Raw genomic sequence first — 13,457 nt, 5'->3', positions numbered from 1 at the left:
TTCTGCTCCCTTTCAGGTTTCACTACAACCTTCCTATCGAAGGAGGACCGTAACGATGGGCTCAGGAGACCGTTGCCCCTTGGCCCATCCTGGGAGTGACGGATGTTTCTGTAGACCCGCTCCCAGTTTCGGCAGATTCCCCCTTCCCTGTTTTAATGGTGGTGTTGGTTGAGGGATATACACCGAGGGAGGGCTCCCACGCCCCTCCTCCTCAGGAATGAGAGCGTTTCTGGCCTGAGTGGCCCACACCCCGCCCTGGCACCCACCCCGGAGAGATAGCCACAAGTTAATGACTCACCTCCTTCATCATGACCGAGTGGGCTCTCGTCCGCAGGAAGTGGATAATCTGGAGGAAGGAGGCAGCACAGGATTAACCACGTTGCAGGGAGAGGGACTGCAGCAAGGCCGAGATCCAGCCGAGGGGGGAGGGGAGGGGAGGGAGGGAGCAGGTGCGAGTTTTGCATTTCTGTAGCGCACCTTCCACGAGCTTGAGAACACCCCAAAGCCATTCTGCGGTCACCTTCCGAACTGCAGTCGCTACGAGAAGGTGGGAAACAGAGCAGGCATGGTGTGCACAGAAAGCTCCCACAGATATTGGGGTATATGCCTGTCAGCGTGCCGTGTGCGCGTCAGTCTCGGGTGTACGCCTGTCAGACATGAGCGTACGGCCTGTCAGTATGTAGGCATCTTTGGTTCCTGTCTGTATCCAGTCCTGTCCGATTCCTGTGTGTATCTAGTTCACCCGTACATACAGCCCTGGCTGTGCCTGTGGTCTGGGTACTCTGGGCCCATATCCCGGAGGAAGTCGGCGTGGAGCCCGCGGAGGAAGAGTTTGTGCGCGAAGGCTCTGGGTCGGCCTGTTACCTGCTCGGCAGTGATCCCGTTGGCGATGGACTGCTGCACACTCTCTCGGCTGAGCTGAGCCACCACCATGTTGGGAAAGCGATACAGCATTTCGGAGAACAGTGCGATGAGAGCCAGCTGCAGCTCCGAGTCTGCACACGGAGAGGGGGAACGAGGGAGGGAAGGAGAAGAACACACAATGAGGCGTTCACTCAACACGGCACTACCAACAGCTCAGCTCTACCCGGGGAACCCAGGCTATACCGGCCAATCCACATCGCCCACTGAAACAACAATTCGGGGGCGCGGGGCGGGGGGGGGGGGCGAATGGCGCAGGGGGGGGGGGCGGGGGGGGGGCAGGACGCGGAGACACGGAGCGGGGCCGTGAGGAGGTGGTGGAGTGCAATGGGGATGGGAGGCTGAGAGAGAGGACAAGGGGGAGGGGTGGCAGAGAGGGAGGGAGGGAGAGGAAGAGCGTGATGAGCAGGGAGAAAGGGAGTGACGGAGGAGAGGGAGAACGTGAGGGAGGGGATGAGCGAGGAGTGGGAGAAATAAGAGGGCATGGTGAGGAACATGAGGGGAGGCAGAACACAGGTGCAGGTGTTGGCCATTCAGCCCTTCGGGCATGCTCCACCATTTAACATGATCAGTGCTGATCCTCCAGCCCAGTTCCCTGTTCCTGCTTTTGCCCCATACCTCTTCAGCCCTAACAGCATTCAATGTTTTTGTCTCAACTGCTTTCTGTGGCAGAGAATTCCATAGACTGGCTGCTCTCCGGGTGAAGACATTTCTCCTCATCTCAGTCCTAAGTAGCCCACTGCGCATCCTCAGACTTTAATGGCAGGGGACGGCGATATATGGGGACGAATTAAGAATCTGTCCACCTCAGCCCTAAATATAACTCTGCCCCCTACAGTTCTCTCTCTGCGGCTGGGAGTTCCAAAGACTCTCAACCCACTGAGGGAAGAAATTCCTCCTCATCTAGGTCTTAAACTGGTGTCCCATTTATTCTAAGTATACACCGTCTGGTCCTAGAGACTTTCGCATGAGGAGAAACATCCTCTCAGCGTTAACCCTGTCCAGCCCTTTGAGCATCCTCTATGAAACAAGAGCTTAATTTCCAGAGCCTTTGGTGATGGGAGCATGAGCGAGGAACGATCTGAGTTTGGTCTGGTTCCCAGAGGAGACCGACCGCCAAGATCCTGTCTTTGTGACTCCCCTCCTCCCCGCCCCCCCCACTGGTCGATTTTCTGTTTCTAAAAAAAAAACCCCACGTATTCCTTGCTGCATGGTGCGCCGGTGTCGCTGACAGCGTTCCCTTCGGACTGAGAGTTCCTGGGCCTGGTGACCCCAGCCCGTCCCGTCGCCACAGGATGGGAACGGTGTGACCGTGCGCTCCCTGCAGCCAGACCCTCACCGGTGTAAGCGTAGATCCTGTAGTTTGTCTCCACAACGATGAATCCCTGACGGTGCACATCCACCGAGCTGCCGGACACTCCAGACGCCAGGTTAATGGCCAAGCGAGTTGGGTAGAATCGTCGTGACTTACGCTATGGACAGACATAGAGAGACGGAGAGAGTGAGAGACAGACAGTGCAAGAGAGAGAGAGAGGGGGGAGGGAGAGAGAGTTGGGGGGGGGGAGGAGGAGGGAGGCAGAGGGGGGGGGGCTCAGTAAAGAAGCAGCTTTACTTTCAGTTTTAAAAAAAGAGCTGAGGGAGCTTTACTCTGTATCTAAACCCGTGCTGTCCCTGTCCTTGGAGTGTTGGATGTAGAGAAAGCTTTACTTTCACTTTAAAGGGAGTTTGACTCTGTCTCCACTCCCTGCTGAGCCCTGGCAGTTGGGCTGACTGTGGGGACACTGTTACTTCGGGGATAAGCTACGACCCGGGGAAGGGGCTCCCCTGGGTAGCCCCCATCGGTCAGGTCCGACCCGAGAGCGAGCCTCCGAGTCCAGTCGCTCTTACCTTTCTCTGGAAGACGAGGCCAAATTCCCTCAGGTGCTGCAGGAACGTCAGCAGGGAGTCACTCATTCCTTCCACGGAGTAATCCTGCAATGGGAGCCATACAATTAGAGCCGGAGATGGTGCCCTGGGAGAGGGCAGTCTAGGTTACAACAGATTACATAAATGTGGCTTGTACTCCCCTCGGTTGGGAAGCTCGCGTTGGGGGGAGATGGTTTGGAACAAAGTTGCTCGTTATTCTCTCGCCAGGCCCCGTATACCTACAGCGAGTTGGCACACTTGGTGGGGAACAGACTATTGGCTACAAGGCCCCACACGTACATACAGATAAGCAAAGCCGTGGGACACTGTTCAGGGACATAAATGAGACCCTGACTCGCTGACTATAACTATAGGGCTTGTTAGGATTCACAGCACGGTTGGGAGTGATGCAAGAGCCTGGGACCCCAGCTGCATGACACCTTTGTTACTTAATGCAATTAAACGACGGTCCGATTATAACACTGCTGTAAGCTGATGCACACTGAGCTGAAAAGCCTCTTCGACCTGGATCACCCACAGGAGGACGGACGCTCCTTGATTACAACACCAACCACGGAAATAAAAAAGGCCAACGCGAGGCCACGTGGCCTGTCGTCCCCATGCCAGGCCTTTGAAAGAGCCATCCCACACCAAGCTCTTTCCCTGGCTGCCCTGAAAATTCTCCTAGAGACAGCTATGATCGAAGCTTCGCTTTTGCACGCCTTTCAGGCAGCACGATCCTGACCACAACAGCACATTGCGTCAAAATAAATCTTCCCATCTTCCCCCTCCTATCCCACCAAAATCAGCACCGATTTGCTAACGGTTCTCAAACCGTGCTCTCTTGGAGCCGTGCCCTCCTACAAACAAGAGGCGGCCTCTCGGCCTTCGCATTTGCTCCTTTGCGCACTAAGATCACAGCTGATCTGATTTTGACCTGAACTCTACATATCCCCCCTGCTCCCTCCCTGAGAATCTTTCACCCCCTTCGCTCATCAATAATCCATCCACCTCTGACTTGAATCCATTTAAAGATTCCACAACAATTGTCTTTTGAGGAATTTGATTTATTTATTGTTGTCGCAATTACCTAAGTACAGTGAAAAGGTTTATCTTGTGAGCAGTACAGGCAGATCATAGCAAACAAGGACATAAAAATCACAAGAGATAGTAAGGACTGCCGATGCTGGAGTCAGAGATAACAGGGTGTGGAGCTGGAGCAACACAGCAGGCCAGGCAGGATCACAGCAGGAAAGCTGATGTTTCAGGTCTGAAGAAAGAAGGGTCCTGACCCGAAACGTCAACTTTCCTGCTCCTCTCATGCTGCCTGGCCTGCTGTGTTCCTCCAGCTCCACACTGTGTTATCTCATAAAGATCAACGGGTGCTTAGACAGAGCGAAGACATTTCCAGGAATCTCAACCTTCAGAGAGAAAAAAAAAAGCTTCCTCACCTCTGTACTAAATGGGCACCCCCTTATTTTGTAGACTATGACCCCTGGTTGTAGATTCTCTCACAAGAGGAAACATCCTTTCTACATCCACCCAGTCAAGGCCGCTCAGGGTCTTATGTGTTTCAATTGACTCGTCTATACTCCAGAGGATGCAGGCTTAATCTTTCCTCAGAAGGTAAGCCACCGATTCCAGCTAATAGTCTAGTAATCCTCGTCTGAAGGCCATAAGATGTAGGGGCAGTGCCAGGCCATTCAGCCCATCATGTCTGCTCCTTCATTCAATCATGGCTGATATGTTCCAGAACCCCATTCTCTTGCCTTCTCCCCATAACCCACGATTCCCTTACTAATCAAGAACCTATCTCTGTCTTAAAGACACTCAATGACTTGGCCTCCACAGCCCTCTGCAGCAATGAGTTCCACAGATTCACCACCCTCAGGCTGAAGAAATTCCTCCTCGTCTCTGTTCTAAAGGGGTATGCCTTCTCTGTGAGTCGGTGCCCTGGAGCTGTAGTCTCTCCTGCTACTGGGAACATCTTGTCCAAACCAGTTTCTGCAAAGGATCTGGATAGTTGTCTGCCTTTTAATCTATCCACCTATGTGCCCCAAGTTTTGAACCCTGAGCGGTTGCACAGTTGCTGACATGCCAATTCTCAGAGTAGTCGCTGATGCCAAAAGATTTATATATAGTTATATCATGACCTCAGAACATCCCAAGACACTTTGCAGATGATGAATCCCTTTTTTTAAGTATAGTCATTGTTGTAAATGTAGGAAAGGCTTGTTCCTGATTTGAACCTAGAGTCAAAGATAAAGTCATAGAGGTCTACAGCATGGAAACAGGCCCTTCGGCCCAATTTTGTCCATGCTGCCCAGTTTTCACAATTGAACTAGTCCCATTTACTTGCGTTTGCTCCATACCCACCCCATCCATGTGCCTAGCTAAATGTTTCTTAAATGGCAAAATTATACTCATTTCCACCACTACCTCTGGCAGCCCGATCCAAACGCTCATTGCTCTCTGAAAAAAATAGCCTCTTTTTGCATCTCTCCCCTTAAACCCGTGGCCTCTAGTTTTAGATGCCCCTGCCCTGGGGAAAAGCTACTGGCTGTCGACATTATCTATGCCTCTCATGATTTTATAGTCCTCTATAAGGTCACCCCTCAGTCTCCCATGCTCCAGGGAAAAGTCCCAGTCCATCCAACCTCTCCTTTATAAGTCAAATCTTCCAGTCTAGGTTGCAGCCTAGTAAATCTTTTCTGTGCTCTTTCTAGTTTAATAACATCCTTTCTATAGTAAGGCAACCAGAACTGCACGCAGTACTCCAAATGTGGCCTCACCAATGTTTTGTACAGCTGCAACAAGACGCCCCAACTCCTGTACTCAACACTCTGATCTTCATTACCTTGTCTACCTGTGACTCCACTTTCAACTAGCCACAAACGCATACTCTTCGATCTCCTTGTCCTATAACACTCCCCTGGGGCTCTACCATTTACTGCGCAAGTCCTGCCCTGGTCGGACATACCAAGATCTGATACTGTTTTGTGTTTTCTTCCCCGCTTGTCCTCATCTCTCAGCGAGGGAGACCGGATAAGAAACGGGAGCTCAGGCTGACTACGATCTCACTCGATGATCTGCATGTCCTCCTATCCCTGTACTGCACGCAAACAAAAACATTTCACTGTACTTAGGTCCATGTGACAACAACAAATCAAATCAACAACTTTTCCTTTCCTTTCTGTGCCTGGGACACCCACGTCCCATGCTGGCTTTCGCCAATTCCAGTCGCCATCCAAAGATTCCAAAGAAAGGAGGCGATTGTCTGTGCAAAAACTGCGCAACAGAGCCCACTAAACAAATTGATCGTCAGGGTGTGCGCGTTGGCTGCTAGACCCATTATTTACTGTCCCATTTCTACTTACACTGAGAATAGTTTGATACAATGCAGCGTGTTGCTGGGCCCACTTCAAACGTACACTGAGGGTGCTCAAAGGCACACAGACAAGGTGGGTATAACTTTAGCACGACATGGGCCAATCAGCTGAGGTTTTAGAGCTGCAATCAAAAGATTTGCAGTCACTTTTACCGATACCTGCTCATCACTTTCACTTTCAATTTTAGAAACAAGACAAAGGAAAAAAAATCCAAATTTAGTTGGGCAGCAAACGCTCAGAAGTAGCTTGTTTTCTGGAACATGTTGAGTAAGCAACTGGGAAGTAACTATTTCAGATCAAATACGGTGAAATAAGAACAAAAGAAACAAAAGCTGGAGAACGCCATTATGAGACAGAGTTAACTTGTAATCTTATAACAAAGGATCCTCTGGGGAAGACTGATCATAATATGCCTGAAGATCATATAGCATTTCAGAGTTAAACTGAAACAAAACCGATCGTGGAGGAATGAGGGGTAAATTTGTTCAGGAAAAGAGAAATTGTTAAAGAGAAATTAGATTTTAAAAAAAGGTGTGGAAGTGGAATGGTGAAATGTTAAGGAATTAATTCCTTACTTTCAACAAGGGCAGGGCTTATACAATTAATGGTAGGGACTTGGGCAGTGTTACTGAACAGAGAGACCTAGAGAGGTTCAAGTACATAATTCTTTGAAGTTTACGTCACATGTAGACAGGGTGGTTAAGAAAGCATTTAGCATGCTTGCCTTATTTGCTCAGGCCTTTGAGTATAGGAGTTGGGATGTCATGTTGAGGTTGTACAAGACATTGGTGAGGCCTCTTCTGGAATACTGTGTCCAGTTCTGGTCACCCAGTTATAGGAAGGATGTTATTAAACTGGAGAGGGTTCAAAAGAGATAACAAGGTGTAGAGCTGGATGAACACAGCACGCCAAGCAGCAGAGGAGCAGGAAAGCTGACGTTTCAGGTCGAGACCCTTCTTCAGAAATGCAGGGTTCAGAAGAGATTTACCTGGATGTTACCAGGAATGGAGTTACAAAAGGAGAGGCTGGTTAGGCTAGGAATTTTTTCCACTGGAGAGTTGGAGGCTAAAAGGGTGACTTTATAGAGGTTTATAAAATTATGAAGGGGATAAATAAGATGAATGGCAGATGTGTTTTTCCTAGAGTGGTGGATTTCAAAACTAGGGGCACATTTTTTAAAGGTGAGAGGAGAAATATTTTAAAAAAGACATGGAGACAATTTTTGTTTTACATAGGGAATGGTTCGCGTGGAATGAATTTTCAGAGGAAGTGGTGGATGTGGGTACAGTTACAATGTTTAAATGACGTTTAGATAAGTAAATGAATAGCAAAGGTTTGGAGGAATTTGGGTCAAGCACAGGCAGGTGGGACTAGTTTAGTTTGGGGATTATGGTCGGCATGGACTGGTTGGACCGAAGGGTCTGTCTCCTTGCTGTATGACTGTAAATATGGATTTCCCCATGAATAGGAACTCACTGGAAAAGTAGTTCCACTGCAGCTAACTGGAAAAGTTAAAGGTGGTATTAGACTAAAATACTGGAAATACATTGGAACTTGGAATCTGGACCCAGCGAAGGAAACGGATGAGGGTCTCCACCAGGAGATGGGCTGAGGTGGAAATGGGCAGACTGTAATGACAGTGCAGATATAGGGGCGGATGCTCACATTCGATATTGGATCGAAAATGGCCTGGCTAGGTCTCAGACAGCTCTGGACTGAGAGGTGGGATTCGGGGCATCGAGGACAGACTCTGTAGCAGACAACGACCCTAATGGCTTCGGCATCCTCAACATTTTCATTGGAGAAAACTTGGGGGGGGGGGTGGTGGAGAGAGGGGGTAGCCCCTAGCGAACATCAACTGAGCAACGTGACTATCTGAAGATGTCCGCTCTCTCGAGTCAGCAGCAACGCCCCCCCGTCTCTCTTATAAACATTCCACTAATGAACAACTGAAGCACGTGGCGAATAAAGTTCGAGGAGCTCTGTAAACAAACATCTTGCTCATCTCAGAACACAATGAACACAAGGGAGGATTTCACAGTTACTGGCTACTCCCGAACACAGACCAGCTCTCCTCCTCCTCACAGGCCTCTGAACCCAGCTCTCAAAAAGGGGAAAGCTGAAGGAAGAACATCTCTAACAGCACCTCCTCAGCAACGCAGCGCCTCGCTCATCCTGCCTCCCTCCCGCACTCCGGAGACTGAGGGACGTGGCCCAGGAGTAGGTCAGAGAGAAAAAGAGAATACGAAGAGGCTGGGTCTAAATTGTGTGCCATGCTGGTGGCCTCTCTGAACGCAGCTCAAAAAGGCATCCAATTACTGGCCGGTCTCCTGTTCTAGCAACATGCTCCAGACAGCAATGTCATCATCACATCGCAGCAGGACTGCAATCCCACCAGGAAACATGTTCAGCATTAACCCTCTGGGATACAGTTGCTCTCCAGTGGAAGGGGATTAACCCTCTCACCCACCTCTCCCCCCTTTCACAGTCAGACGGTGGCACAGTGGTTAGCACTGCTGCCTCACAGCGTCAGGGACCCGGGTTCGATTCCACCCTCGGGCGACTGTCTATGGAGTTTGCGCATTCTCCCCGTGTCTGCGTGGGTTTGCTCCTACCATCCGCAGGTTGGGTGGACTGGCTGTGTTAAACTGCTCCATAGTGTACAGGGACATGTGGGGGAAGAGGGGTAAGCCATGGGAAATGCAGAGTTATAGGGAGAGAGGGGACGAGTCTGCGTGGAGTGTTCTTCGGAGGGTTGGAGCAGACCAGATGGGCTGAACGGCCTCTTTCCATACGATTCCACGAGCCCATAAATAGGGAAACCTACCACTGTGAAACGTAGGGATTCTACGGGACAGATAGAGATGGTTTGGCTCATTGAGTCTGCACTGACCCTCCAAACAGCAGACCGACTTAACATATGGACTCTGCAAGGGAACGCATTTGTGACCCAGGGATCCCAGGGGAGCGAGCGCTGCCACATAAATGAAAGTCTATCATAGCTGCCCTGCCTCTAAAGTCTTTTCTCTCTCTTTCCTTACAGTTGGCCCACTTTCAACAACTGAATGTTTGCACAGGAATGGCTAGAGTCCACGCGAAGCAAACAAATTTACAAAGGACCCAGGGGGATGCAGACTGGTCTGATGGACCAGCAGTCACTCCCTGGGAAAGGGTGAGGGGGTGGGAGGGTGCTATTAACGGCCCTGTGCCCAAAACCTGTTACCCCATGTCAGTCAGTGAGGACAACACTTACAAGCAGAAAAGGGATTTGACCATTTTAACCACCTCGATCGACTCAAAGTGAAATCCCCGAGGAGCATCGCAAAAGTCGAGATCAGACACTGTGCACTCTGACCTCACCCAGCTGGGCATGGCCCAAAGGGGCAGCTCTTTACCAGTGGGTAGAACTACCTTCGACTTGGAACACAGCTGGGAAAGGACTGGGGCTATTTCCCCCACCCCCTCTGTACCCCAAAAACCTGGTGCAATGAAACGGTGATAAATATGCCGGGTACAATCACTGTGGAAACGGCTGTTTGCTGTCTCAGCCGAGGCCGAGAGATTTATCATCAGCACATAGCTGCTGCTGAGATTTATTCCCAGTGATCAGATTAACCGCACTCAAAATTCCAGCAGAACAAGGAGGCTGACAGCCATTTACCTTCAAAAGGGCGCTTCAATGCAATGCTGCTCTAATTAACGCTTTTACATCTGCCCCCAGATCGACATAAACCAGCTTCACTGAATGTGGAATTATGTTCAGGGTTAGTGGCATTCCAGCCTCTAAATGTCTATTGTCAACACTTGCAAATTCCCAAAGAGCTCAGTCTCTGAAATACTACTTCTCTCTCTCTATCCTCCGGCTCACTGTCTGCTCTCTTTCCATATCTCTAACTCAATGTTCTCTCGTTCTCTCTCTCTCTCTCTCTGTCTCTATCCCTGGCTCACTGTTTCCACTCTCCACCCTCCTGGATTAGTCTGCTCTCTCCCCCACCAACCCCAGCACAACGTGGCTCTCTATCTCTTGCGTTCACTGTCTTCCCTCTCTGTACCTGTGTCATTGTTTCCACAATCTCTCTCTATTCCACCCCCCAAGCTCACTGCATCGCACCCTCTCTGTTCCCCCGTCTCGCTGCCCGCACCCTCTCTGTTCCCCTGTCTCGCTGCCAGTTCACTCCCTCTAATAATCCTCTGGCTCAATGTCTGCTCTCTCTCTTACTGGTTCAATGTTTGCTTTCTCTATCCCTGTCCACTGTTTTCTCTCTCTCTCTACCCCAGATCACTATCTGCTCGCTCACACTTTCTCTCTCTCTCTAAAAGTAGGTTCATCGTCTGCTCCGCTTCTTCATCTTTTGTTTCATTGTCCGATGTCTCTACCCCTCCCCCCCGCAACCAAAGCTCCCTGTCCCCTCTGTCGACAGCTCACTGTCTGCCCTCTCTCACCGTCCTCTCTATCTGCAGCGACTCTGCAAGGTTTCTTATATCACAGCTCCCAAATCTGTGACCTTTACCCTTTCGAAGGACAACAGCACGTGGAACTTCCCCTTAAAGTCACTCACCGTGAGGAGCTGTGCTGCGTTAAAATCCTGGAATCACCCCTCCTGAAAGCACTGTTACCCACAGCACACCACCATCCAAATGCCTTTTAAATGTTGTAATTGTACCAGCCTCCGCCACTTCCTCTGGCAGCTTATTCCATACCCTCTGCGTGAAAAAGTTGCCCCTTAGGCCCCTTTCCCCTCTCACCTTAACGCCCTCTAGTTTTGGACTCCCCTACCCTGGCGGAAAGACCTTGACTATTCACCCAACCATGCCGCTCATATTATAAACCTCTATAAGATCACACCCCTCAGCCTCCGAGGCTCCAGGGAAAATAGCCCCGGCCTATCCAGCCTCTCCCTATAGCTCAAACCCTCCAACCCTGGCAATATCCTTGTAAATCTTTTCTGAACCCTCTCAAGTCTCACAACATCCTCCCTGCTACAGGAAGGCCAGTAATGAATAGACAGAAGGATACCATTATTTAGCTTTAAGTGGGTGGGGAACAAGAGACAAGACAGACAGACTTTTATACAGCACCTTTCACCATAACAGCACCTGAAAAAATATTCTTCAGCAATGAAATACAGCACAGTTACTGTTACAGCCATAATCTTAAACATCAATAAAACCTTTACCAATCTGTTTCTGTGATGGCAACTGCAGGAGAAATATTAGACAGGCTACTGAGAATCGATTCTATCAGCTTTTAGAGTTATACAGAACAGAAACAGACCCTTCAGTTCAACTCATCCATGCAAACCAAGCTTCCTAAACTAAACTAGTCCCATTTGTGTTTGTCCCTTATCCCTCTAAACCTTTCCTATCCACGATTCTAAATGGCTTTTAAACATTGTAACTGTACTTCCTCTGGCAGCTTGTTCCACACACAAACCACCCTCTGTGTGGAAAAAGTTGCCCCTCAGGTCCCTTTTTATTCTTTCCCTTCTCACCTTAAACCTATACCCTCTCCTTTTAGACTCCCCTACCCTGGGGAAAATGACCTTTGCTATTCACCTTATCTATGCCCCTCATGATTTTATAAACATCTGTAAGGTCACCCCTCAGCCTCCAATGCTCCAGGGAAAATAGCCCCAGCCTATTCAGCCTCTCCTTATAACTCAAACCTTGCAGTCCTAGCAACATCCATGTAGATCTTTGCTGAACCCTTTCAAGTTTCACAACATCCTTTCCATAGCAGGGAGACCAAAATTGAACGCAATATTCCAAAAGTGGCCTAACCAATGTCCTTTACAGCCGCAACATGACCCTCCCAACTCCTACACTCAATACACTGACTACTAAAAGGAAGTGTGCCAAATGCCTTCATTTTCCTGTCTACCTGGGACTACACATTCAAGGAACTATGCACCCGCACCCCATTGTCATATTTTATATAACCTTTGAAACAATACCTTGTGATTGTTTACATTTAGACTTGCAGGCAGACGGGCTGAAGCCTTTAAAGCCAGATTCTGAAAGATGCCACTCCCCAACAGGGCAGCTCTCCCTCACCAGAGCGTCAGCCTGGAATTCTGTTGGTAGATATACGCGTGGCTCCAACGTGAAAGCGCTAACTCAGTCCCAGCTGGCTCTCACAGCTTCGGACTTACGGATATACTGGTATTTTTGAAGACAGCAGAGCTCACTCTCTCTCTCTCACTCTCACCTTGCCCAGTGTGGAGAAGCTGAGCTGGAACACGAAGGATAGGATCTCAACCAGGTCCATGTTGCGAGACTGAGATTTGGGGGGGGGAAAAGAGAACAGACAGAGAAATTGGTGAGAAACACAGATGTTGAATTATCGAACAGGTCGACGACATATCTAACCGATGCCCCTACTCCCGTAACCACTGTGGGGGGGGGCTCAGTGCAATAGCTTCCATCACCGTTCCCGATCTCTCCATCTGGCTTCTCCAATCGAACCAGAGGATGACAGAGAAACTCACAGGAAAGGAGCAGCTCACTCAACATCAGGTACTGGACAGATCGTCTCCAGTTCAATAGCGGAAAGACTGAAGCTACCGGTTCCCGACTCTGCCCCTGATGACGGGGGGCCCTGGACCTCGAAACGTAACCTCTTGCCTTCTCCTCCACAGACGCTGGGTTTCTCCAGCGGTTTCGGTCACCCCAACCCACCCCGTCAGCAGGTCGAGACGCAACCGATTTGCCCGCACTGACCGGTGACCTTTGACCCCGAGGCGGGCTCCCCTGGCCTCGCATTCGCGCCTGTGGAAATATCAGACCGGCATCGCGTGGGACCTCAGAGTGCCTGCGCAGTTGAGAGAACGTGGCCCGACAGACAACGAGACATCTCTTCAAGTATGATCGTAGGAACTGCAGATGCTGGAGAATCTGAGATAACAAGGTGTAGAGCTGGATGAACACAGCAGGCCAAGCAGCATCATAGGAGCAGAGAGGCTGACGTTTCGGGCCTAGACCCTTCATCAGAAATAGGGGAGGGGAAGGGGATTCTGAAATAAATAGGGAGAGAGGGGGAGGCGGATAGAAGATGGATAAAGGAGCAGATAGGTGGAGAGGAGACAGACAGGTCAAAGAGGCGGGGATGGAGCCAGTAAAGGTGAGTGTAGGTGGGGAATTAGGGTGGGGGTTGGTCAGTCCAGGGAAGAGGGACAGGTCAAGGCGGTGGGATGAGGCTAGTAGGTAGGAGACGGGGGTGGGGATTGAGGTGGGAGGAGTGGA

At 50.0% G+C, this 13,457-nt stretch overlaps 1 protein-coding gene across 1 annotated transcript in view; it reads right to left on the bottom strand.

The window, feature by feature from the left end:
• Window positions 1–261: 261 nt before the first annotated feature.
• Window positions 262–13,457, bottom strand: part of gtf2h4 (general transcription factor IIH, polypeptide 4) — a 323,881-nt gene continuing 310,685 nt past the window's right edge. Inside the window, exons 7-11 of the mRNA XM_048616518.1 lie at window positions 12,424–12,492; window positions 2,809–2,892; window positions 2,261–2,393; window positions 865–995; window positions 262–346 (exon numbers count right to left, since the gene is read on the bottom strand). Coding sequence (XP_048472475.1) covers window positions 287–346; window positions 865–995; window positions 2,261–2,393; window positions 2,809–2,892; window positions 12,424–12,492 — 477 coding nt within the window. The 3' untranslated portion in view covers window positions 262–286. The remainder of the gene's footprint in view (window positions 347–864; window positions 996–2,260; window positions 2,394–2,808; window positions 2,893–12,423; window positions 12,493–13,457) is intronic.

The sequence above is a fragment of the Rhincodon typus genome, chromosome 35 (assembly GCF_021869965.1).
Source record: "Rhincodon typus isolate 14 chromosome 35, sRhiTyp1.1, whole genome shotgun sequence".
In the NCBI taxonomy this organism is placed as follows: domain Eukaryota; kingdom Metazoa; phylum Chordata; class Chondrichthyes; order Orectolobiformes; family Rhincodontidae; genus Rhincodon; species Rhincodon typus.
The sequence above is the reverse complement of the archived record's forward strand: the minus strand, read 5'-3'. Positions and strand labels throughout refer to the sequence as shown.